The 23,035-nt window shown below is 50.9% G+C and overlaps 2 protein-coding genes across 4 annotated transcripts; one reads left to right on the plus strand and one right to left on the minus strand.

Annotated features, from left to right (window-relative positions):
• The first annotated feature begins 957 nt into the window (after positions 1-957).
• On the plus strand, positions 958-5,274 carry MAP11 (microtubule associated protein 11). 2 transcript variants are annotated; one of them, XM_010377692.2, is made up of 11 exons: positions 958-1,607; positions 1,758-1,853; positions 1,935-2,064; positions 2,238-2,324; positions 2,471-2,591; positions 2,693-2,840; positions 2,969-3,051; positions 3,136-3,299; positions 3,852-4,006; positions 4,222-4,415; positions 4,513-5,274. In XM_010377692.2, the coding sequence occupies exons 1-11, from the start codon at positions 1,197-1,199 to the stop codon at positions 4,664-4,666; spliced, it is 1,743 nt and encodes a 580-aa protein (XP_010375994.1). In that variant the 5' UTR covers positions 958-1,196; the 3' UTR covers positions 4,667-5,274. The 2 variants fall into 2 exon arrangements, with proteins under 2 accessions (XP_010375994.1, XP_030788662.1); XM_030932802.1 differs by having other exon boundaries at positions 976-1,107; positions 4,513-5,271.
• Positions 5,275-5,481: 207 nt separating this feature from the next.
• Positions 5,482-10,432, minus strand: LAMTOR4 (late endosomal/lysosomal adaptor, MAPK and MTOR activator 4). Of its 2 annotated transcripts, none has more exons than XM_010377691.2 (4): positions 10,308-10,432; positions 9,707-9,787; positions 6,179-6,296; positions 5,482-5,831 (listed from the first exon to the last, which is right to left on the minus strand). In XM_010377691.2, the coding sequence occupies exons 1-4, from the start codon at positions 10,308-10,310 to the stop codon at positions 5,734-5,736; spliced, it is 300 nt and encodes a 99-aa protein (XP_010375993.1). In that variant the 5' UTR covers positions 10,311-10,432; the 3' UTR covers positions 5,482-5,733. The 2 variants fall into 2 exon arrangements, with proteins under 2 accessions (XP_010375993.1, XP_030788663.1); XM_030932803.1 differs by having other exon boundaries at positions 5,482-5,848.
• Between the last annotated feature and the right edge of the window lie 12,603 nt (positions 10,433-23,035).

A 23,035-nucleotide genomic window follows, 5' to 3' on the forward strand; every position in this document is an offset into this window, starting at 1 on the left:
CTGGCCAGGCTGGTCTCGAACTCCTGACCTTGTGATCCGTCCGCCTCAGCCTCCCAAAGTGCTGGGATTACAGGCGTGAGCCACCGCACCTGGCCTAATTTTTATATTTTTAGTAGAGACGGTTTCAACATGTTCGTCAGCCTGGTCTTGTACTCCTCACCTCAGGTGATCCACACGCCTCTGCCTCCCAAAGTTCTGCCATTACAGGCGTGAGCCACTGCGCCTGGCTTCCCCTTCCCCTTTCTTGCCCCAAGGCAGATCCACATCACCAAAGCTCCATAGGGGGCAAAAGATGGAGTGAGCCACAGAAAGTTTGGGGTGTGGTGAGTTGGAATGATATGTCCATTTCTCTATGAAATATTTGCTACTAGACTGTTCATTTCTCTCTGAAATATTGGTTGAATGAATAAATAATTTGAAACTTCTACTTGATTTATGGAGGGTGGAAAGGGGAGGGATGGAGAATCTTCCTGGAAGAAGTGGGGTTGGAAGGTTTTATTTATTTATTTACTTATTTATTTACTTATTTATTTATTTTTTGAGACAAGATCTCACTCTGTCACCCAGGCTGCAGTCCAGTGTCCCAATCATAGCTCACTTCAGCCTCAAACTTCTGGGCTCAAAGGATCCTCCTGCCTAGGCCTTCTAAGTAGCTGGGAATACAGGCGCGCGCCACCGCACCCGGATAATTTTTAAATTTTTTGCAGAGAGGAGGTCTTTTTAAGTTGGCCAGGGAGGTCTTGAACTCCTGGCCTCAAGCAATCCTCCCGCCTCGGCCTCCCACAGTGCTGGGATTACTGGCGTGAGCCAACACGCCTGGCAGACGGGGTTCTTACATTTCTTTTCCAAGAAGCCTGGCCGCAGCTCCGGCCTGCATTCTCTCAGCCTCAGAGCAGCAGGACCCCGCCCCCTCCTCCACGGTCCTGGCACCCGCAGATTCCGGGGTCACGGCGGCCACGCCCCCTCCCTTCCGCTTCCGGTTTCTCTCAGTCATTCGGCTCAGTACCCCGGTTCCGGCGCCGCCGGGTCTCGGTTCCGGGTTTGTTGCCCCGGTGCCGGGACCGGGCCGGTCTCTCAGGCCGCCCCAGCCGCGCGCAGCAGCCCGAGGTGTCGGGACCCTCCGGACCCACCCTAGAGGGCCCCGCTGGGGGTCGGCCTCCGGTCCGGACTCCCGGTCGCGCCGTCCTCGCCGCCCCATGGAGTCCCAGTGCGACTATTCGATGTACTTCCCGGCCGTGCCGCTGCCGCCGCGCGCGGAGCTGGCAGGGGACCCGGGCCGGTACCGGGCGCTGCCCCGGCGCAACCATCTGTACTTGGGGGAGACTGTCCGCTTTCTGCTGGTGTTGCGCTGCCGGGGCGGTGCGGGGTCCGGCGCCGGGGGCGGCCCGGGCTTGGGCTCCAGAGGAGCCTGGGCAGAACTGGCAACCGCCCTGGCCGCCCTGGCCTCGGTCAGCGCCGGAGGCGGGATGCCGGGTGGCGGCGGTGCCGGCGACCAGGATTCGGAGCCCCCAGGGGGAGGGGATCCTGGGGGTGGGGGTTTGTTCCGAGGCTGCAGCCCCCTTCTCACCCACGGCCCGGGCCCTGCTACCTCAGGGGGAGCGACCACGGTGAGGAGCTTTGGGGGACCCGGCACAGGGCATAGGGGCGGTTTGCTGGGGGCCTGAGGCAGGAGGCAGATGACCTGCTGGTCTTAAATGGAAAGGCTGCAGGCTGCCTCTGACTTGCTCCTGACCTCTTCACCCCTTTCCCAACCCCAGCTGCCTGTGGAGGAACCGATTGTGTCCACAGATGAGGTCATCTTCCCACTCACCGTTTCACTGGATAGACTGCCCCCAGGGACACCTAAGGCCAAGGTAAGATGAGCAAGGAGTGGAGCTGTTGTCCTAATTCAGACACCTTTTCCGGGTTCAGCCATCTGTCTTTCCTCTTGACAGATTGTAGTGACTGTGTGGAAGCGGGAGGTTGAGGCACCAGAGGTCAGAGATCAAGGCTACCTGCGATTGCTGCAGACCCGATCTCCTGGGGAGACTTTCCGGGGCGAACAGAGCGCTTTCAAGGCCCAAGGTGGGCAGGACAGCGCAGAGGCGAAGGGCTGGAGTCTCGGAATTGGGGGAGAGAGGGGAGAGGTCACACTGGAAAGTGGCTAATGGGCTCTGAGAAGAGGAAGGTGAGAATTCTGGGTTGGAGGTGAGGTCAGCCCCCAGACCATCACTTCTGGCCCCCAACCCCTCCCGCAGTGAGCACGCTGCTGACTCTGCTGCCCCCTCCGGTTCTGAGATGCCGGCAGTTCACTGTGGCTGGAAAACACTTGACCGTGCTCAAGGGTAAGCAGGTCTGCCGGCTCAGGAGCAGCAAGGGAACTGATTGGATGCAGTTCCTCTGGGCAGGCTGGTGGGGTCCGGTTTTTTCTGGGTAAAGGTGGGGCTTCAGGGATCCAGCTATTCTGAGCCAAGCTGGTCCTCTCCCACAGTGCTGAACAGCTCCTCTCAGGAGGAAATCTCCATCTGGGATATCCGAATCCTCCCCAACTTCAACGCCAGTTATCTACCTGTCATGCCCGATGGCTCTGTGCTGCTGGTGGACAATGTCTGGTGAGGTCCTGGGAGGGGCGAGGCTGTGAAGTGGTGGGGATGGCTTCAGGGGCTGAGCTCTGGCATGGGGAGACCATGCCTTGTTCTCTTTTCTGAGCTAGTCACCAGTCTGGGGAAGTCTCCATGGGCTCCTTCTGCCGCCTACCCGGAACCTCTGGCTGCTTCCCCTGCCCACTGAATGCCCTGGAGGAACACAACTTCCTGTTTCAGCTGCGAGGGGGTGAGCAGCCCCCTCCAGGGGCCAAGGAGGTGAGCATAAGGGGCTGGTGTGTTCAAAGAAAAGTGATAAAGCAGTGGGAGGGAAAGACCATGCAGCTGACTCAAGATGGGAGGGGTGCTCTTAATACCTGCCCCAACCCGCTTTGTCCCTCCCGCAGGGCCTGGAAGTTCCCCTGATTGCTGTGGTTCAGTGGTCCACCCCAAAGCTGCCCTTCACTCAGAGCATCTATACCCACTACCGGTGAGTGTGGATCCCGGAGGAACTGTGGCATTCGCCTTTGGGGCTTGACACACACAGCCAGCATCCCTCTCTCACCACTCCTAGCCTGCCCAGTGTCCGCCTGGACCGCCCGTGTTTCGTGATGACCGCTTCTTGTGAGTCCCCTGTTCGGACCTACGAGCGTTTCACTGTCACCTACACTTTGCTCAACAATCTCCAAGACTTCCTTGCTGTGAGGCTCGTGTGGACCCCAGAGCATGCACAGGCTGGTAGGTCAGCTGCCAGGTGGGGATCTGATCCCCAGGGAGGAGAAAAGAAAGGAAAAAGGGAGGCCGGACAGTGATAACAGCCAAACTCGGTGCCAGCCCCACCACAGAAGGTGACTTGTGGCAGGTGGCTTCCGCCCTGTACCTGGATGATCTCCCCAGTGTCCTAGATGGAGAGTTTAGAGAGGCAGTGGGGCAGAGTGACTTTCAGGACATAGACACTGGAGCTGCACTTGCTGGTGTGAACTCTACTTCTCTCTTTTACTAGCTGTGTGACCTTGAATAAGTTACTTAACCTCTCTGGGCCTCAGAGTCCTCACCTCTAAAATAGAGCAACTCATATCTCATGGGGTTGTCATGCAGATACTGAGTTAATATATGTGACGTGCCTTGCACACAGTATTAGCCGTTGTTATCTACAACATGCACAAAAGATAACATTTGCTCAGTTTACTCCACAGAGTGGCTTTGAGAATCAGATGAGACTGTGCTGGCGAAGGCCCTGTGGGAATGAGGAACGCTGTAGTGTTTGCTGGTCCCTGTTTCTGCCCCCAGGAAAGCAGCTGTGTGAGGAGGAGCGCCGGGCCATGCAGGCTGCCCTGGACTCCATCGTCTGCCACACGCCCCTCAACAACCTTGGCTTTTCCCGGAAGGGCAGTGCTCTCACCTTCAGTGTGGCCTTCCAGGCTCTGAGGACGGGGCTCTTCGAGGTGGGCTGGGGAGGGTCTGAGCTGAGTGCTGAGTGATGCAGAATGCTGGGGTGGATGGAGGCAGGACCCTTAGATTTTGGGGATGAAAGAAAAAGCTGGGCAGAGGGAAAGTGGGATTTAGATTTGACATTAGTCTGTCACGTGGGGAAGATCATTTGGAAGGAGGCCTGGGCCCTGGAAGCCGAGCTGGCATGCTGACCTGCGTCTCCCCCCAGCTAAGCCAGCACATGAAACTGAAGCTGCAGTTCACCGCCAGCGTGTCCCACCCTCCACCCGAGGCCCGGCCTCTCTCCCGCAAGAGCAGCCCCAGCAGCCCTGCTGTCCGGGACTTGGTGGAGAGGCATCAGGCTAGCCTGGGCCGCTCCCAGTCCTTCTCCCACCAGCAGCCTTCCCGAAGCCACCTCATGAGGTACAGAACCAGGGGGCGTGGCAAGGGATGGGGGAGAGGCTGGGAGCAGGGAGGGTGCCGGGTCTGACCAGCGCCCACAGCCTCTGCCTTCCCCCAGGTCGGGCAGTGTGATGGAGCGCAGGGCCATCACGCCCCCCGTGGCCTCTCCTGTTGGCCGTCCCCTCTACCTGCCCCCGGACAAGGCTGTGTTGTCCCTGGACAAGATTGCCAAGCGCGAGTGCAAGGTCCTGGTGGTGGAACCCGTCAAGTAGCATCGTGCCAGCTCTGTTCTCTCTTACACTCCAGAGACCCAATGCCCCCAGAGGGGATCTCTGCTCCCGGGCTGTACCTCCCCTGGGATGCCTCCCAGACGGGGGTGAAGAGGCCTGGCAGAGCTGCCTGTCTGTGTCTGCTGATCAGGGACGGGGGAAAAGCTGTGAAGTGGGCGGGCATGGCTGGGACTAAGCCACCAGTATTCCCCGAGTTCCTGTGGGGGGGGGCTGGCCCCACCCCTAGGCCAGGGCAAGGGTTTCCAGAGCTCCCTTGCCCCCCGCCCTTTACCCTGGTTCTAAGTTTACAAAGTATCTTCCTCATTCCCGTTGAGTTCTTTCCCACCTCTGACATTCCCTCCCTCCCTCCTGCAGGGCTGAGATTAGAGGATGGTGATGGCTAAGGGCCCCTGACAGTGACCTTCCTGTCTCAGGGGTTGGGGACAGGGCCAGGCAGGTGGCCTCCTGCCCCTCATGTTTACGTTTGCAGCCTGAAGCACTTTAAGTTGTGGGTTTTGTTTTGTTTTGTTTTGGTCTGTTCCTGTAACTTATTCTCCAACTATTGCTTCCAACTGAAATAAGACTATTAAATGCCTGTTCAGGAGGGAGAAGGATGACTAGTTTGTGTACTGATGGGAAGAGCAGAAGTCGCCAGGGCTCAGAGTGACTCCCTTCCCCTCCAGCTTTTTCTGTTTCCCAGTTTTATAGCACACAGAGGCACCCCTGCCACACCCAACTTGGGCTAAGGTGCATGACTTTCTCCCCAGAAGGTGGAAGACAGACATGGGGTGTAACCATTCCCACACTAAACAGACATGTCCCTGGGCTGGAGAACATCAGGCTCATGTTTATTAGGGAGGGAAGGAGGGAGCACAAAGGGAGGTCTCCTTGCCCTTGTTCTCCTTAACACAGCTCACAGTCCCCAAGCCTCGGCCCATCCAGGTAGGGGTGGGAGGTGGGCGAGCAGAAGGCCCTAGTTCTAGCAGCAAGCCAAGACCGACGGCTGTGCCTGCCTCATCACAGAGGCCCAGGACCCAATCCACTTCTCCGACCCTCGCCCTCCGGCAAGCTCAGACATCAATGGGCTCCCGACCTCGGTTCTGCCGCTTCACCACAAACACCCTCTGTCCTGACACCGTCACCAGCAGAGTGTGTTCTCCAAAGACCACTGGAGGAGAGACACGCCTTCCCCCGCCCCAGGAGAGGGAAGGGAGCACAGAGTTAGTGGGTGCAACAGACTCCATGGGGCGGGGCCACACGCACATTGGCTGAGATCAAAGCCAAAGAAATTCTATCGTTCCAGGCTCAGAGATTTGAAAATGAGTGGCCTCTGCTACATCTCCTTTCTCTTGCCTTCTCATTCACAATTCTGATACAGGGGAGTCCCAAAGGGAGTAAAGTGGCCAGACCAGAGACCCCAGGAGGAGATGGTGGGAGGCTGGGAGGAAGAAGAGAAGCCTCTGGGAGCAGCCCCTCTTCCCAGTACCACCACCAAGGGCAGGGGCAGGGGCTCACCAGACAGGCGCTTGAAGGGCACATTCATGCCGTGGTGCAGCCGGAAACCGCAGGCCGTGCTGACCAGCTCAGAGATGGCACTGGCTGCTTGCTCGTCATTCTCCAGGTCCCCAGATGACTGCATGCAGACGGAGGAGGGAGAGGGGCGGGCATTACGGCACAGGCTCGGGAAGGAATTTCAGGCACAGTCCCCTTGGCTCTCACACTTAGACTGTCTCCCCCTCGGCTTGCCAGTACCCTCAGGTCACCCAGCTTTGGAAAAAACCTGAAATCTCCCCCTATGATGTTGTCACCCTCCAGATGCCATCCTGTTTCCTGTAATACTGGACTTCCCCGGATGAGCAGCAGCTTATCCATTTTTTTTTTTTTTTTTTTTGAGACGGAATCTCGTTCTGTCACCCACGCTGGAGTGCAGTGGTGCAATCTCGGCCTCTCGGGTTCAAGTGATTCTCCTGCCTTAGCCTCCCAAGTAGCTGAGATTACAGGTATATACCAGCACCACCACACCTGGCTAATTTTTTATATTTTTAGTAGAGATGGGGTTTTACCATATTAATCAGCTGGTCTCAAACTCTTGACCTCAAATGATCTGCCCGCCTCAGCCTTCCAAAATGCTGGGATTATAGACGTGAGCCACCATGCTTGGCCATCCATCTCTTTATTGACCATGCTTTTCTAACCTCGTGAAACTGGATTTCTCCCATGTCCCTGCCTATTTGATAAAACCACATTCTCCGAAATGAATGCCTGCCCACCACTGTTAATGGCTCCATCTTTTTCTCAGTCTTCACACTTGCTGCCCTGTTTGCACAATCTCCAACATAAACATTCTCTTTGTCCTTGAATCCCTCCCTCTGTTGACCCCTAGAGTAAGTGATGGGACAGTGGCTTAGGGTTCCTCTTTTCTGGTGACTGTCTCAACTTCCTCTTCCCTCTTCCTTGATATGGGCCTCCACTAGATTTAGTTCCTTTTGCTGAGCTAGCAATATATATTAACTGCTATTTTACATCAAACTCAATGTCTAAAGTTGGGCCATCGAATTTCACCTTATCCTTATCCACCTCCTTTCCAATCCACTTCCTTTTTTGATTTCTTGTTTGTTTGTTTGTGTTTTGAGACGGAGTCTCACTCTATCGCCCAAGCTGGAGTGCAGTGGTGCACTCTTGGCTCGCTGCAACCTCTGCCTCCTGGGTTCAAGCAATTCTCCTGCATCAACCTCCCAAGTAGCTGGGATTACATGCATGTGCCTCCAAGCCAGGCTAATTTTTTGTATTTTCAGTAAAGATAGGGTTTCACCATGTTGGCTAGGCTGGTCTCAAACTCCTGACCTCAAGTGATCCACCTACCTCAGCCTCCCAAAGTGCTGGGATTATAGGTGTGAGCTACCACACAGGGACATGCTTCTTAAGGCATCATCACTCTTCCAGGCTTTAGAGTTCTAGCTAGAGAAGTATTTCCTTTATTACCTATTTCTAGTCATTAGCAAGATATACTGATTCCTCCTTTAAAGTATCTTCTCCCAGCCAAGCACAGTAGCTCATACCTATAATCCCAGCACTTTGGGAGGCCAAGGCAGGAGGATTGCTGGAGGCCAGGACTTCGAGACCAACCTGGGCAACATAGCAAGACCCCTGTCTCTCTAAAATTTTTTTTTTTTTTAATGGCTGGGCGTGGTGGTGCTTGCCTATAGTTCTAGTTACTTGGGATGCTGAGGTGGGAGGATCGCTTGGGCCCAGGAGTTCAAGGCTGCAATGAGATGTGATCACACTACTGCACTTCAGCCTGAGTGACAGCAAGACTCTGTCCTTAAAAAAAAAAACAAAAAAAAAAAAACAGGGCCGGGTGTGGTGGCTCATGCCTATAATCCCAGCACTTTGGGAGGCCAAGATGGGCAGATCACAAGGTCAGGAGTTCGAGACCAGCCTGGCCAACATGGCAAAACCCCATCTCTACTAAAAATACAAAAATTAGCCGGGTGTGGTGGCACACGCCTGTAATCCTAGCTACTCAGGAGGCTTAGGCGGGAGAATCGTTTGAACCTGGGAGGCAGAGGTTGCCCTGAGCTGAGATCATGCCACTGCACTCCAGCCTGGGCCACAGAGCGAGACTCTGTCTCAAAAAACAACAAAAAACAAAACAAAAACAAAACTCTTCTCTCCTTGCTCCTTCTTACCGCCACTTGCCCAGTCTCATCTCTTTTTTTTTTTTTTTTTTTTTGAGACGGAGTCTCGCTCTGTCACCCAGGCTGGAGTGCAGTGGTGCGATCCTGGCTAACTGCAACCTCTGCCTTCCTGGTTCACGCCATTCTCCCGCCTCAGCCTCCCGAGTAGCTGGCACCCACCACCACGCCTGGCCAATTTTGTTTTTGTATTTTTAATAGAGACAGGGTTTCACCGTGTTGGCCAGGATGGTCTAGATCTCCTGACCTCATGATCCACTCGCCTCAGCCTCCCAAAGTGCTGGGACTACTAAAGACGTGAGCCACCTACGCCCGGCCCAGTCTAATCTCTTAATGATGCCTCCTTCTGCCCATCTTCACATCACTAACAACAATATTGCTCAACCACCTCACTGGGTCTTGTTTCCGTTTAAAAAACCTTTCAAACTATTACCTCCAAGAAGAATAAGTTCAAGTGTGTTAACCTGGCCTTGAAGATCCTTCACAATCAGATCCTCCCTGACCATATCCTCCTCTTCCCTCAAACCTTACCAAATCTTTTAAGCACAGACTTACCATCAGTTCAGAAAGGTCAGTGCCACACACCTGTAAATAGGTCCACCTCCCCACTGTAAATACTCTCCTTTAAGCTGGGCTGAATTCCTACCTCCAGGAAAGTTAGTTACCTTGTCATAACATGTTGAATTTTTAATATCCTGGATTCCTTCAATAGTCTTTTACCACCTGTATTGTTTTCAACACTTAACCTTAAGCTTTGTCTCCAGCTAAATCAAAAACATCTAGAGACCTAACACTATACACTACTATGGAACAAAATACAAATGCCTCTTTAAGAAATACCAAATAAAGGCCAGGCATGTTGGCTCACGCCTGTAATCCCAGCACTTTGGGAGGCTGAGGCAGGTGGATCACCTGAGGTCAGGAGTTTGAGACCAGCCTGGCTAACACAGTGAAACCCCGTTTCTACTAAAAATACAAAAAATTAGCTGAACGTGGTGGCAACATGCCTGTAATCCCAGCTACTCGGGAGGCTGAGGCAGGAGAATCGCTTGAACCCCAGAGGTGGAGGTTGCAGTGAGCCGAGATCGCACCACTGCACTCCAGCTTGGGCAACAAAAATAAATAAATAAATAAATAAATAAATAAATAAATAAATCGCTACCGTTAGGAGACTAAGATTCCACAGACTGATTACTGAAAGTAATTGCAAAAACTGCAAATACTTTTGTACCAACCTAATAGATGCCAGACTGCAAACCAGGTAAAAGCCGAGAAAAGAAGAGCCAATATTAGAAGGGGTTACCGGGCTGTGTGCACTAAGGGACCCCCTCCCTTTCCCAGAACGCACCGCCAGCACTGCACCTTCACTCAGTACCAGGTAGCCGAGCTGGTCTGGGATTCGCTCCAGCCCCTGGGTCAGTGCAGAAGTCTAATGGATAAAGATGCAAGTAGTGAGAAGCATGCTAGAGGGATGGATGGCCCCTGATACCCTTCACCTACAAACCCAAGTCTCTTGATTGACGATGGCCCCAGGTTTTCTCATTCCCCAGCCAGGTCCTTTCCCGGCCCCCTTCCCCCTACATGGTCCTCAATACTGATCTTCCCGAGGCTCCATCTGCCCCCACTCTCGGCCCCCAGGCTCCCCTGGCCTTCCACGCTCCACCTTTGACACCCCGAGGGGACTTCGCTGCCCCACTGGCCCCTGCCCCCAGACCCTCTCTCCACCTCCCCGCCCCCGACCTGCAGACTACCCGCAGCCCCAGAACACCCTCCCACAGACCCCTCCCCAGCATTCCAGTCGCCATCCCTCCCATCTCCATCCCGTCTTCCTCCCCAAGCGGATAGGAGGTGAGGGTGGAGCGCAGGCCCACGAGGGGGAAACCACACAGATTGGGGAGCAGAGACGCGGAACCCCCGGCGGGTTCTCCCGCGCATGCGTCCTCACTCACCATCGCAGTCTTCGGTGCTGGTGGAGCTCCCTACCAGATAGGTAGCTTCCGGCTTCAGGCCCCGGTCACGTGCTCGCACCCGGTGCGCTCCTCCTCCTGCTTGCTTCCCTACCCTTTAGCAGCGCCTCTAGCATGAGGATTGGATCGTGGCCACGTCGTCAGACCCAACCAGCCAGTGCGAAGCGCTCCTTCCCGGAGGCGCACGTTGATTGGTGATATCCCCTCTTTAACACCCATCTCCCCGCCTCTCAGTCAGTGCCTGAGCGAGAGGAAGAGGGGGTTCGTCCGCCGAGGGGACGGTCTGGGAGGGCCGGGAGTGGGACAGGGTTGACCGTGTGGCCCTGCGCGCGCTTTCTAGAGTCTGGGTTCCGCCCGAACCAGGATGCCCGCCAGTGTGACCCCCCAAACGAATGCCTTCCCAGGTTTAAGACTGGACCCAAAAAACGTGATAATAAAAGGAAATAACGTGCAATGCATGTAAAAAGCTATTCAAGGCTGGGCGCCGTGGCTCACGCCTGTAATCTCAGCGCTTTGCGAGGCGGAAGAGGACGGATCATTTCAGGGCAAGAGTTACAGACCAGCCTGAGTAACAGCGAGACCCTCCCCAGCCCCCCGCCTCCAACCACCTTTACAAAAAATAAGAAAATAAGCCGGGCGTGGTGCCTCGCGCCGGTAATTCCAGCTACTAAGGAGGCTGATGCAGGATAATCTCTTGAACTCAGCAGTTGGAGTGCAGTGAGCTATTTTGGTGCCACTGCACTCCAGCCTGGGTGCCCTTCCTCTAAAAAAAGAATTAAAAAAGCTATTCGAATGCTACTTTTTTTTTTTTTTTTTTTTTTTTTTTTGAGTCGGAGTCTCGGTCAACCACGTTGGAGTGCAATGGCTTAATCTCTGGCTCAATACAACCTCCGCCTCCCAGGTTCAAGTAATTCTCCTGCCTCAGCCTCCCAAGTAGCTGGGATTACAGGCGCCCGCCACAACGCCCGGCTATTTTTGTGTTTTTAGTAGAGACAGGGTTTCACTATATCGGTCCGGCTGGTCTCAAACTCCTGGCCTCGTGATCCGCCTGCCTCGGCCTTCCAAAGTGCTGGGATTACAGGCGTGAGCCGCCGCGCCCAGCCTTCAAATGCTACTTTTAAGCCTACTCAAGACCGCTCTTTGTTGAAGACAAGAATTTGTTCCCTTGGCCGGGCGCGGTGGCTCACAACTGGAATCCCAGTACTTTGGGAGGCCGAGACGGGCGGATCATGAGGTCAGGAGATCGAGACCATCCTGGCTAACACGGTGAAACCCCGTCTCTACTAAAAAATACAAAAAACTAGCCGGGCGTGGTGGCGGGTGCCTGTAGTCCCAGCTACTTGGGAGGCTGAGGCAGGAGAATGGCGTGAACCCGGGAGGCGGAGCTTGCAGTGAGCTGAGATCCGGCCACTGCACTCCAGCCTGGGCGACAGAGCAAGACTCCGTCTCAAAAAAAAAAAAAAAAAAAAAAAAAAAGAATTTGTTCCCAAAGTGGTTTTTTGTCCTCAGATTCAGTCCAGGACAATGTGATGGTGCATAGAATCCCCAGCTAGCCAATGCAGCTACAATACTGAATATTCTCTGCAGGAAAAAATTAGTACCTTGGAATGACACACACACACACACACACACACACACACACACACACACATACATATATCACACAATATATGTAAACATTGGAAATTTTTGTTATAATTTCTAGACCTGTTGCCGTATTAATGTGGTGGAGGCAGTGTTAGTGAATAATGTGAAGAGTGATTCTACAAGCCTGGGCAACATAGCAAGACCCCATCTCTAAAAATTTAAAAATTAACCAGGCATGATACCGCACATGTAGTCCCAGCTACCCGGGAGGCTGAGGTGGGAGAATTGCTTAAGCCCAGGAGTTTGAGGCTGCAGTGAGCCATGATCATGCTACTGCACTCCAGACTGGGTAAAAGAGCAAGATTGTCACAAAAACAAACCAAAAAAATCTGAATATAATAACAATTGTTGAAGTCTGGGTGTCTTTTAAGATTTGTTAGAAACAACAATTTCAAGGCTGGGCATGGTAGCTCACACCTGTAATCCCAGCACTTTGGGAGACCAAGGCGGGTGGATCACCTCAGGTCAGGAGTTCAAGACCTGCCTGGGCAACATGGTGAAACCTCATCACTACTAAAAATACAAAAAAAAAAAAAAATTAGGAGGGTGCGGTGGTACTTGCCTGTAATCCCAGCTACTGGGGAGGCTGAGGCAGGAGAATCCTTGAACCCAGGAGGCGGAGGTTGCAATGAGCCGAGATTGTGCCATTGCACTCTGACCTGGGCAACAAGAATGAAACTCCGTCTCAAAAAAAAAAAGGAAGATTTCGATGTAATAAATTATGGTGGCAGTATTCTTGATATTTAACTATCTTTATCGCTTCTCGGCCTTCTGGCTAAGATCAAGTGATATTTAACCATCTTTGTGTTTCTGGAATAACATCTACTGGAACAAACTATACTACCCATTTGTTGTACTGCTTTATTTAGAATTTTAAAAATCCATTATGATAAATGAGATTGGGCTACAGTTTCTTTTTGGTATATTCTTTATCTGCTTTTGGTAGAAAGAGCAGGTTGCCAGAAAAAAATGAGTCACAGTTCCCTATCTTTTTTATCTATGATCCGCAAATCAAACTGGTTGGACCAACTCACGCTCCTCTAGCAATGTGTCAGAGTTCCCAGTTATCTCCAGCTCCATTAACACTTGGTATTGCCATACTTTTTTTTTTTTTTTTTTTTTTTTTTTTTTTTTTTTTGAAACAGAGTCTCGTTCTGTTGCCCAGGCTGGAGTGCAGTGGCGCAATCTCGGCTCACTGCAATCGCCGCCTCCCGGGTTCAAGCAATTCTTCTGCCTCAGCCTCCTGAGTAGCTGGGACTACAGGAGCGCACCACCACACCCAGCTAATTTTTATATTTTTAGTAGAGACAGGTTTCACCATGTTGGCTAGGATAGTCTCGATCTCTTGACCTCGTGATTTGCCCACATCAGCCACCCAAAGTGTTGGGATTACAGGCATGAGCCACCACACCCAGCCAGTATTGCCACACTTTTAGATATGCGATGGCTTCTCAGTTGTGGTTTTTATTTGCATTTACCTAAATATTAATGAGGTTGATCACATTTTTAGACAGGTTTGTCTTTTGGGATATCATCTTCTGTGAAGCATCAGTTCAAAATTTTTTTTTTTTTGAGACGGAGTCTCGCTATGTTGCTGGAGTGCAGTGGTGTACTCTCAGCTCACTGCAACCTCCGCTTCTCGGGTTCAAGCAATTCTCCTGCCTCAGCCTCCCAAGTAGCTGGGACTACAGGGGCACGTCGCCATCCTGGCTTTTTTTTTTTTTTTTTTTTTTTTTTGTATTTTTAGTAGAGATGGGGTTTCATCGTGTTAGCCAGGATGATCTTGATCTCCTGACCTCATGATCCGCCCGCCTCGGCCTTCCCAAAGTGCTGGGATTACAGGCATGAGCCACTGCATCCAGCCTTTTTTTTTTTTTAAGAAAGGATCTTACTCTGTTGCATAGGCTTGAGTCCAGTGGTGTGATCATGGCTCACTGCAGCCTTGAACTCCTGGGCTCGAGCAATCCTCTCACCTTAGCCTCCTGAGAAGCTGGGACTACAGACATGCACCACCCCACCTGGCTAATTTTTTGATTTCTTGTAGAAACAGGGTCTTGCCATGTTGCCCAGGTTGGTCTTGAACTCCTGGGCTCAAGTGATCCGCCTGCCTTGGCCTCCCAAATTGTTGGGATTATAGGTGTGAGCTGCCACGTCCAGTGTGACAAATGGCTTTACCTTTTTGAATGCCATTATGGACACATAGATTTTTATTGATTTGGTGTAGCTCAATCAGTACAATCATTGTTTTCTCTAATATTCAAATTTTCACAATTTTTGCCGAGTTGGCTTGTGTCCTTTTTGACATAACTCTGGCATTAGAAAGTTTCTCAGGCTCGGCTGGGCATGGTGGTTCACTCCTGTAATTCTAGCACTTTTTGAGGCCGAGGCAGTTGGATCACGAGTCCAGGAGTTCAAGACCAGCCTGGCAAGATGGAGAAACCCCCATCTCTACTAAAAATACAAAAAATTAGCTGGGTGTGGTTGTGGGCGCCTATAATCCCAGCTACTTGGGAGGCTATGGCACAGAATTGCCTGAACCTGGGAGGTGGAGGTTTCAGTGAGCTGAGATCGTGCCACTGCACTCCAGCCTGGGCAACAGAGCGAGACTCCGTCTCAAAAAAAAAAAAAAAAAAAAAAGCTTCTCAGGCTCACTTTGTACCTATTATGCCCCAGACTTGGAATTTGTTGATTCTCTGAGGATTTGTGGGGAATTGGAAATGCATATCTGGGGATTGTGAGTGCCCATTTTTATGGGATAACATAGTTTCTAGGCCACTCTGCAGGCAGAAGATGTAGATAGATAAAAGATGGAGGCCAGGCGCGGTGGCTCACACCTGTAATCCAGCATTTCGGGAGGCCAAAGCGGGCAGATCATTTTGGCTCAGGAGTTTGAGACCAGCCTGGACAACGTGGCCAAACCCTGTCTCTAATAAAAATTCAAAAAATCACTGCACATGGAGGCAGGCACCTGTAATCCCAGCTACTCGGGATGCTGAGGCAGGAGAATCACTTGAACCTGGGAGACGGAGGTTGCAGTAAACCAGGATTGCACCACTGAACTCCAGCCTGGATGACAGAGCAAGACTCAGTCTCAAAAAAAACCAGAAAGTAATTATAAAACTACGGAATGAAGTTAAAGATAACTTTAGGGCCGGGCACGGTGGCTCACGCCTGTAATCCCAGCGCTTTGGGAGGCGGAGGCGGGCGGATCACGAGGTCAGGAGATCGAGACCATCCTGACAAACACGGTGAAACCCCATCTCTATAAAAAATACAACAAATTAGCCGGGCATGGTGGCGGGCACCTGTAGTCCCAGCTACTTGGGAGGCTGAGGCAGGAGAATGGTGTGAACCTGGGAGGCAGAGCTTGCAGTGAGCCAAGATCGCGCCACTGCACTCCAGCCTGGGCGACAGAGTGAGACTGCAACTCAAAAAAAAAAAAAAAGATAACTTTAGGCCGGCCGCATGGCTCACGCCTGTAATCCCAGCACTTTGGAAGACCGAGGCAGGCGGATCACAAGGTCAGGCATTCCAGACCAGCCTGGTCAACACGTTGAAACCCCATCTCGCCGGGCACAGTGGCTCAAGCCTGTAATCCCAGCACTTTGGGAGGCCGAGACGGGCGGATCACGAGGTCAGGAGATCGAGACCATCCTGGCTAACACGGTGAAACCCCGTCTCTACTAAAAAATACAAAAAACTAGCCGGGCAAGGTGGCGGGCGCCTGTAGTCCCAGCTACTCGGGAGGCTGAGACAGGAGAATGGCGTAAACCCAGGAGGCAGAGCTTGCAGTGAGCTGAGATCCGGCCACTGCACTCCAGCCTGGGCAACAGAGCAAGACTTCGTCTCAAAAAAAAAAAAAAAAAGAAACCCCATCTCTACTAAAAATACAAAAATTAGCCGGGCGTGGTGGCATGTGCCTGTAATCCCAGCTACTCAGGAGGCTTAGTCAGGAGAATCACTTGAATCTGGGAGGCAGAGGTTGCAGTGAGTGGAGATCAAGACACTGCTCTCCAGCCTGGGCAGCAGAACGCGACTCCTTCTCAATCAATCAATCAATCAATCAATCAATCAATCAATAAAAAGGTAACTTTATTGGTGACTAGGGTTGTGTCAAAAGAATTCAAAAGCCAACTTGAAGAGGCTTCCACTGGACAAAAAAGAAAAAACAATATTTTGAAATCAATCAGGACAATAACTGCAGTGAATTGAAACATAACAAACATGCCTAAATCCACGAATTTATTTTTAAATTTTTGTTTGTTATTGTTTGTTATAGAGATGAAGTCTCGCTATGCTGCCCAGGCTGGTCTTGAACTTCTGGTCTCAAGTGATCTGTCTGCCTCATCCTTACACAATGCTGGAATTTCAAGTATGAGCTGCACTGCCCGGCCACTGAGATCTTAAAATTAGACTTTTATTTCCTTGAACATAGTAAGCGTTACAATCTGTGTCTGATAATTCTAACCTCTGGAGCCCTTGTGTGTCTGTGTGTGTATGTGTGTGTACATGTTTCTGTAGTCTATTGTTTCTATTGTTCTGGCTGCCCTGCTTTATTACATGCCTTGTGATATTTGATTGTTTTCTGGACATTTTATTTGAAAAAATACTTTTATGTATACTGTAAGACCTAAGGCACTACTATCTTACTCTGAACAGTTTCCACTATTAGATATCTAAGGTACTTAACAGTTCAGACACATGGTTTGAAGTTCTGTGGCCACACAGAAAAATTCCTGGGAGTACAGTTCACCCCAACAACCAGAGTAAAATTCTTCAGTTTTCAACCCAGTATAGCAACTGTTACATAGTGTCTTCCATTTGGTGAATGGTAAGCTCCAACTCCCATTGCTCTAAGGCATGAAGCCACTAAAAATACATCTCTGCCTTTCAGTGAATGCCCATGGATTAGAGTCTTGATAAACAGCAGAAGATGCTTCTCTAAAGTTTACCTTCCCAGTTGCTGAAGGACTTTCACCCATGTTCATTCTATCTCTCTCTCTCTCTTTTTTTTTTTTTTTTTTTTGACACAGGGTCTCACCTTGTTACCTAGGCTAGAGTGCAGTGTCGCAGTCTCAGCTCAATGCAGCCTTGACCTCCCGGGTTCAAGCGATCCTCCTGCCTCAGCCCCCCAAGTAGCTGGGACTACAGGTGCATGCCACCACACCTAGCTGTGTGTGTGTGTTTTTTTTAAAGATGGGGTCTCACTATGTTGCCCAGGCTGTTGTGAAACGCCTGGGCTCAAGTGATCTTCCCACCTCGGCCTCCCACCTGCTGGGATCATAGGCATGAGCCACTGCACCCAGCCCACTCTACTCTTGAGAATGACAAAAGCCAAGCTTTATGTCTTTGCTGTCTTTGCTCACAAATATCCCTGTTTTAGAATCAACCCTAAGCCATCTATTTGAGCTCCAGTCCTTTTCCCTGTTCTCTCCTGATAATTCTTCAGTGTCATACAAGGTCTTTGATGCTTTTTAAATATATATATATATATATATATTTTTTTTTTTTTTTTTTTTTTTTTTTTTTTGAGGCAGAGTCTCACTCTGTCGCTGGGGCTGGAGTGCAGTGGCCGGATCTCAGCTCACTGCAAGCTCCGCCTCCTGGGTTTACGCCATTCTCCTGCCTCAGCCTCCCGAGTAGCTGGGACTACAGGCGCCCGCCACTTCGCCCGGCTAGTTTTTGTATTTTTAGTAGAGACGGGGTTTCACCGTGTTAGCCAAGATGGTCTCGATCTCCTGACCTCGTGATCCGCCCGTCTCGGCCTCCCAAAGTGCTGGGATTACAGGCTTGAGCCACCGCGCCCGGCCTTAAATATTTTTATTTTATTTTATTTTTTGAGACAGAGTCTCGCTCTGTCACCCAGGCTAGAGTGCAGTGGCACAATCTCGGCTCACTGCAACCTCCACCTCCTGGGTTCAAGCGATTCTCCCACCTCAGCCTCCCAAGTAGCTGGGATTACAGGTGTGTGCCAGCACACCTGGCTAATTTTTGTATTTTTAGTAGAAATAGGGTTTTGCCATGTTGGCCAGGCTGGTCTCGAACTCCTGACCTCAGGTGATCCACCCACCTTGGCCTCCCAAAGTGCTGGGATTACAGGTGTGAGCCACCATGCCCAGCCATAAATATTTTTATTTTAAATCTTTTTTCAGTTGTCTTTATTGGGGGTAGTCAGGCCAAAAGCCACAGTTCATTTGCAGATTATTGGGTTTTTTTTCCCACTTAGTAAACAGCATAGACCAATCACGCCTTCCTTTATTGGAAAATCTTATCTCCTCTTGGCTTTCATGTCACTTCCTTCAATGCACACGTGAGCAACTTGAAAATGAGGTCCACACAGGATCCATTTTGCTAGTGAGGGTGGTATTAGAGGCACCTGGCCCTCAATAGTGGTGTAGTTTGCGAGGCTACTGGCACAGAAAGGCATGCATCCTTGGTGCAGTGTGAATGACAGCAGGAGTCTCTCCTACTCCACTGAGGAGGGCTGCAGCAGTGGGGGTCTGAGCATGATTTTAGGGCATAGTTTCTGGAAGATCAGCATTCAGCTTTTCATCTCCAGTCTCCTAATACTTGTATGGGCTGCCCAGGATACTTTTATTAATTCCCTTTATCTGTAATCAGCCAGAATTAGCTTCAGTTTCTTGAGAGGAAAAGCAATGACTAATCAGAGTGTGTGACTGTGCTGCCCTGGTAACTGGCAGCTTCAGTTTCATATGGTGACTGTCATGATTAGAAGTGACCTATGGGCTGGGCGCGGTGGCTCACACCTGTAATCTCACAACTTTGGGAAGCCAAGGTGGGTGTATCACCTGAGGTAGGGAGTTTGAGACCAGCCTGACCAATATGGAGAAACCCCATTTCCACTAAAAATACAAAATTAGCCAGGCTTGGTGGCGCATGCCTGTAATGTAATCCCAGCTACTTGGGAGGCTGAGGCAGGAGAATCTCTTGAACCCGGGAGATGGAGGTTGCGGTGAGCCGAGATTGCGCCGTTGTATTCTAGCCTGGGCAACAAGAGCAAAACTCTGTCTCAAAAACAAACGAACAGGCCGGGCGCGGTGGCTCAAGCCTGTAATCCCAGCACTTTGGGAGGCCGAGACGGGCGGATCACGAGGTCAGGAGATCGAGACCATCCTGGCTAACACGGTGAAACCCCGTCTCTACTAAAAAATACAAAAAACTAGCCGGGCAAGGTGGCGGGCGCCTGTAGTCCCAGCTACTCAGGAGGCTGAGGCAGGAGAATGGCGTAAACCCGGGAGGCGGAGCTTGCAGTGAGCTGAGATCTGGCCACTGCACTCCAGCCTGAGTGACAGAGCGAGACTCCGTCTCAAAAAACAAACAAACAAACAAACAAACAAAAAAAAAAAAAAAAAAAGTGAGGCTGTGAGGCCTGGGCGAAGTGGCTCATTCCTATAATCCCAGCACTTTGGGAGGTCAAGGCAGGCATATCACCTGAGGTCAGGAGTTTGAGAACAGCCTGGCCAACATGGAGAAACCCCGTCTCTACTAAAAATACAAAAATTAGTTGGATGTGGGGGCACATGCCTATAATCCCAGCTACTCAGGAGGCTGAGGCAGGAGAATTGTTTGAATCTGGGAGTTGGAGGTTACAGTGAGCTGAGATCACGCCATTGCCACTGAACAATTCAATTCTCCCAAAGCGTCTCAGCTGAAACTCAGGCTTTCTTTTGTAAAAAGGTTTGTGGCCGGGCGTGGTGGCTCACGCCTGTAATCCCAGCACTTTGGGAGGCCGAGGCGGGGGGATCACGAGGTCAGGAGATCGAGACCATCCTGGCTAACACAGTGAAACCCCGTCTCTACTAAAAATACAGAAAATTGTCCAGGCATGGTGGCAGGTGCCTGTGGTCCCAGCTACTCGGGAGGTTGAGGCAGGAGAATGGCGTGAACCTGGGAGACGGAGCTTGCAGTGAGCTGGGATCGCGTGACTGCTCTCCAGCCTGGGTGACACGCCAGACTGTCTCAAGAAAAAAAAAAAAAAGGTTTCTACATTTTGGAAGGTTGATTTCCTGGCAGATGGGACTAACGTGCTTCAGGAAGGTGTAGGTTTCTAGACACACAAAGTTACTTCCTGGACTAGTAGCAGGACTTCAGGTGAAGTTTTTTTGGTGTGTGTGTGTATTCAGCTCCCAGCCTTGTTTGATCATTCAATGGAACAGGTAGCTGAATGTGACCACAGCTTATGATGGAACCTACTGACCTGGAAAGAAACCAGCATGCTGAACCACTATCTTACAAATCCTTGAGCACAACCTTCCTCCCTCAGTTTCTGCAACAATGACCCTACTTTACCCTCAGGGTCTCTATTATATCAAGTTTTCTCCAAAGAACTCTACTTTTGTCTTGGTACCTTGTATTAATATTTTAGTTAACAGGAGTTTTTCCTCCAGACAAATTTGTATCTTACCTTACAGGGAAATAAAACATTTTACTTTTGTTGCTATAAAAAATATATATAAATAAATGTGTTGTTTTTTTTTAAAAAAAGAAGTGGGCCGGGCGCGGTGGCTCACGCCTGTAATCGCAGCACTTTGGGAGGCCGAGGCAGGCAGATCACGAAGTCAGGAGATCAAAACCATCCTGGCTAACACGGTGAAACCCCGTCCCTACTAAAAACTACAAAAAATTAGCTGGGAGTCGTGGCGGGCACCTGTAGTCCCAGCTAAGCCAGTGGCTGAGGCAGGAGAATGGCGTAAACCCGGGAGGCGGAGCTTGCAGTGAGCCGAGATTGCGCCACTGCACTCCAGCCTGGGCGACAGCGCGAGACTCCGTCTCAAAAAAAATAAAATAAATTAATAACCAAATAACAAATTTTAAAAAGCAAGAAAACATCTTATAACCTTTAGTGCTGGCCTTGCTGCTAGAAAACTTAAGTCTAAACGTATTGCTCTGGCCGGGCACAGTGGCTCACCTGTAATCTCGGGACTTTGGGAGGCCGAGGCGGGCGGATCACCTGAGGGCGGGAGTTCCAGACCAGCCTGACCAATATGCTGAAACCCCATCTCTACTAAAAATACAAAACTTAGCCAGGTGTGGTGACATGCGCCTATAGTCCCAGCTATTTGTGAGGCTGAGGCAGGAGAATCACTTGAATTCAGGAGGCGGAGGTTGCAGTGAGCCAAGATCGCACCACTGCACCCCAGCCTGGGCAACAGAGGAAGACTCGTCCTAAAAAAAATAAATAAAATAAAAAACATATTGCTAACATGAAGCAACTTTTTAATTTCTTAATTTTTTTATTTTTTTGAGATGGGGTCTTGCTCTGTTGCCTAGGCTGGAGTGCAGTGGTGTAATCATAGCTTACTGCAGCCTCCAACTCCTGGGTTCAAGTGATCCTCCCACCTCAGCCTCCTGAGTAGCTGGGAGGACAGGTGTACACCCCCATGCCCAGGTAATTTTTGTATTTTTTGTAGTGATAGGGTCTCACTTTGCTGCCAGGCTGGTCTCAAACTCCTGAGCTCAAACCATCGAGCTCAATATATCATCCATCCCTGCATAATTCCTTCATATACTTAGGTACTGACTTCAAGTCGTTTCTCTCTAGAAAACAGACAAACACAATCCTCTCTCCAGGGCATTGCTTTCTTCTACAGATATCCAGTAGAAAAGGCTTTCTGGGCCGGGCATGGTGGCTCAAGCCTGTAATCCCAGCACTTTGGGAGGCCGAGACAGGCGGATCACGAGGTCAGGAGATCGAGACCATCCTGGCTAAGCCGGTGAAACCCCGTCTCTACTAAAAAATACAAAAAACTAGCCGGGCAAGGTGGCGGGCGCCTGTAGTCCCAGCTACTTGGGAGGCTGAGGCAGGAGAATGGCGTAAACCCAGAGGCGGAGCTTGCAGTGAGCTGAGATCCGGCCACTGCACTCCAGCAGCCTGGGCAACAGAGCCAGACTCTGTCTCAAAAAAAAAAAAAGAGAAAAAAAGAAAAGGCTTTCTGAGCCAGGCGTGGTGGATCACGCCTGTAATCCCAGCACTTTGGGAGGCCGAGGCGGGTGGATCACTTGAGGTCAGGAGTTCGTGACCAGCCTGGCTAACATGGTGAAACCCCATCTCTACTAAAAACACAAAAATTAGCTGGGTGTGGTGGTGTGTGCCTATAATCCCAGCTACTCAGGAGGCTGAGGCAGGAGAATCTCTTGAACCCGGGCGGCGGAGGTTGCATCGTGCCACTACACTCCAGTCTGGGTGACAGAATGAGACTCCGTCTCAAACAAACAACAACAACAACAACAAAAATGCTTTCTGGTGGGTGCGTGGGAGGAGGAGGTGATTATTCTTTTTCTGAGGGTCTGGACCATAAAGTTCCACAGTCATTAGGTTCCTCTTGCCCGCAGACTTATTCCTTCTTTGCGCTTGCATTCCTGGACTCTAAATTTACTGTACTAAGAAGTGTGGTTCTCTCCTTCCTAAGGCAGCTGCCTTTCTCCCCACTGAACTTCCTTCTGGGTGCTTGACCGGCCACATCTTCCACACGTTTTCAGATGCTGTACTTTGGCAGTAGGTAAAACATTGCCAGGACACTACCCTGTGAGTTTTTATGAAAAGAGGACACAAGGCTTTGGGGACTTACAGAGGGAGGAGAGAAAGACCAAGGGGTGAGGAGTATCCTGCAATGGGGGGAGGGGATTTAAGTTTCAGAAAGAAAATGTGGGCAGGGGAAAGAGACACATGAACAGACTCAGGTTTAGGAAGCAGTGTATTTCTTTTATTTGTCAGGCAATCAGTATGGATTAAAATCATGATCTGGGGCCGGGCGCAGTGGCTCACGCCTGTAATCCCAGCACTTTGGGAGGCTGAGGCGGGGGGATCGCCTGAGGTCAGGTGTTCAAGACCAACCTGGCCAACATGGTGAAACCCCGTCTGTACTAAACATACAAAAATTAGCTGGGCATGGTGGTGGGCACCTGTAATGCCAGCTACTCGGGAGGCTGAGGCAGAAGAATTGCTTAAACCCGGACAACGGAGTTTGCAGTGGGCTGAGATCTCACCACGCCACTGGACTCCCACCTGGGAAACAGAGCTAGACTCTGTCTTAAAATATATA

Source organism: Rhinopithecus roxellana, chromosome 6 (genome assembly GCF_007565055.1).
Source record: "Rhinopithecus roxellana isolate Shanxi Qingling chromosome 6, ASM756505v1, whole genome shotgun sequence".
Classification (NCBI taxonomy): Eukaryota; Metazoa; Chordata; class Mammalia; order Primates; family Cercopithecidae; genus Rhinopithecus; species Rhinopithecus roxellana.

Bases quoted from the DNA above. Each gene is read 5' to 3' on its own strand.
- MAP11 (XM_010377692.2), top strand. From the start codon at position 1,197: ATGGAGTCCCAGTGCGACTATTCGATGTACTTCCCGGCCGTGCCGCTG. The intron at 1,854-1,934 runs GTAAGATGAGCA...TCCTCTTGACAG, and splicing joins CAGGGACACCTAAGGCCAAG to ATTGTAGTGACTGTGTGGAA. The intron at 2,592-2,692 runs GTGAGGTCCTGG...TTTCTGAGCTAG, and splicing joins CTGCTGGTGGACAATGTCTG to TCACCAGTCTGGGGAAGTCT.
- LAMTOR4 (XM_010377691.2), bottom strand. The intron at 6,297-9,706 runs GTGCGTTCTGGG...GTCTGCATGCAG, and splicing joins GTGAAGGTGCAGTGCTGGCG to TCATCTGGGGACCTGGAGAA. The intron at 5,832-6,178 runs GTGAGCCCCTGC...TCTCTCCTCCAG, and splicing joins GCCCTTCAAGCGCCTGTCTG to TGGTCTTTGGAGAACACACT.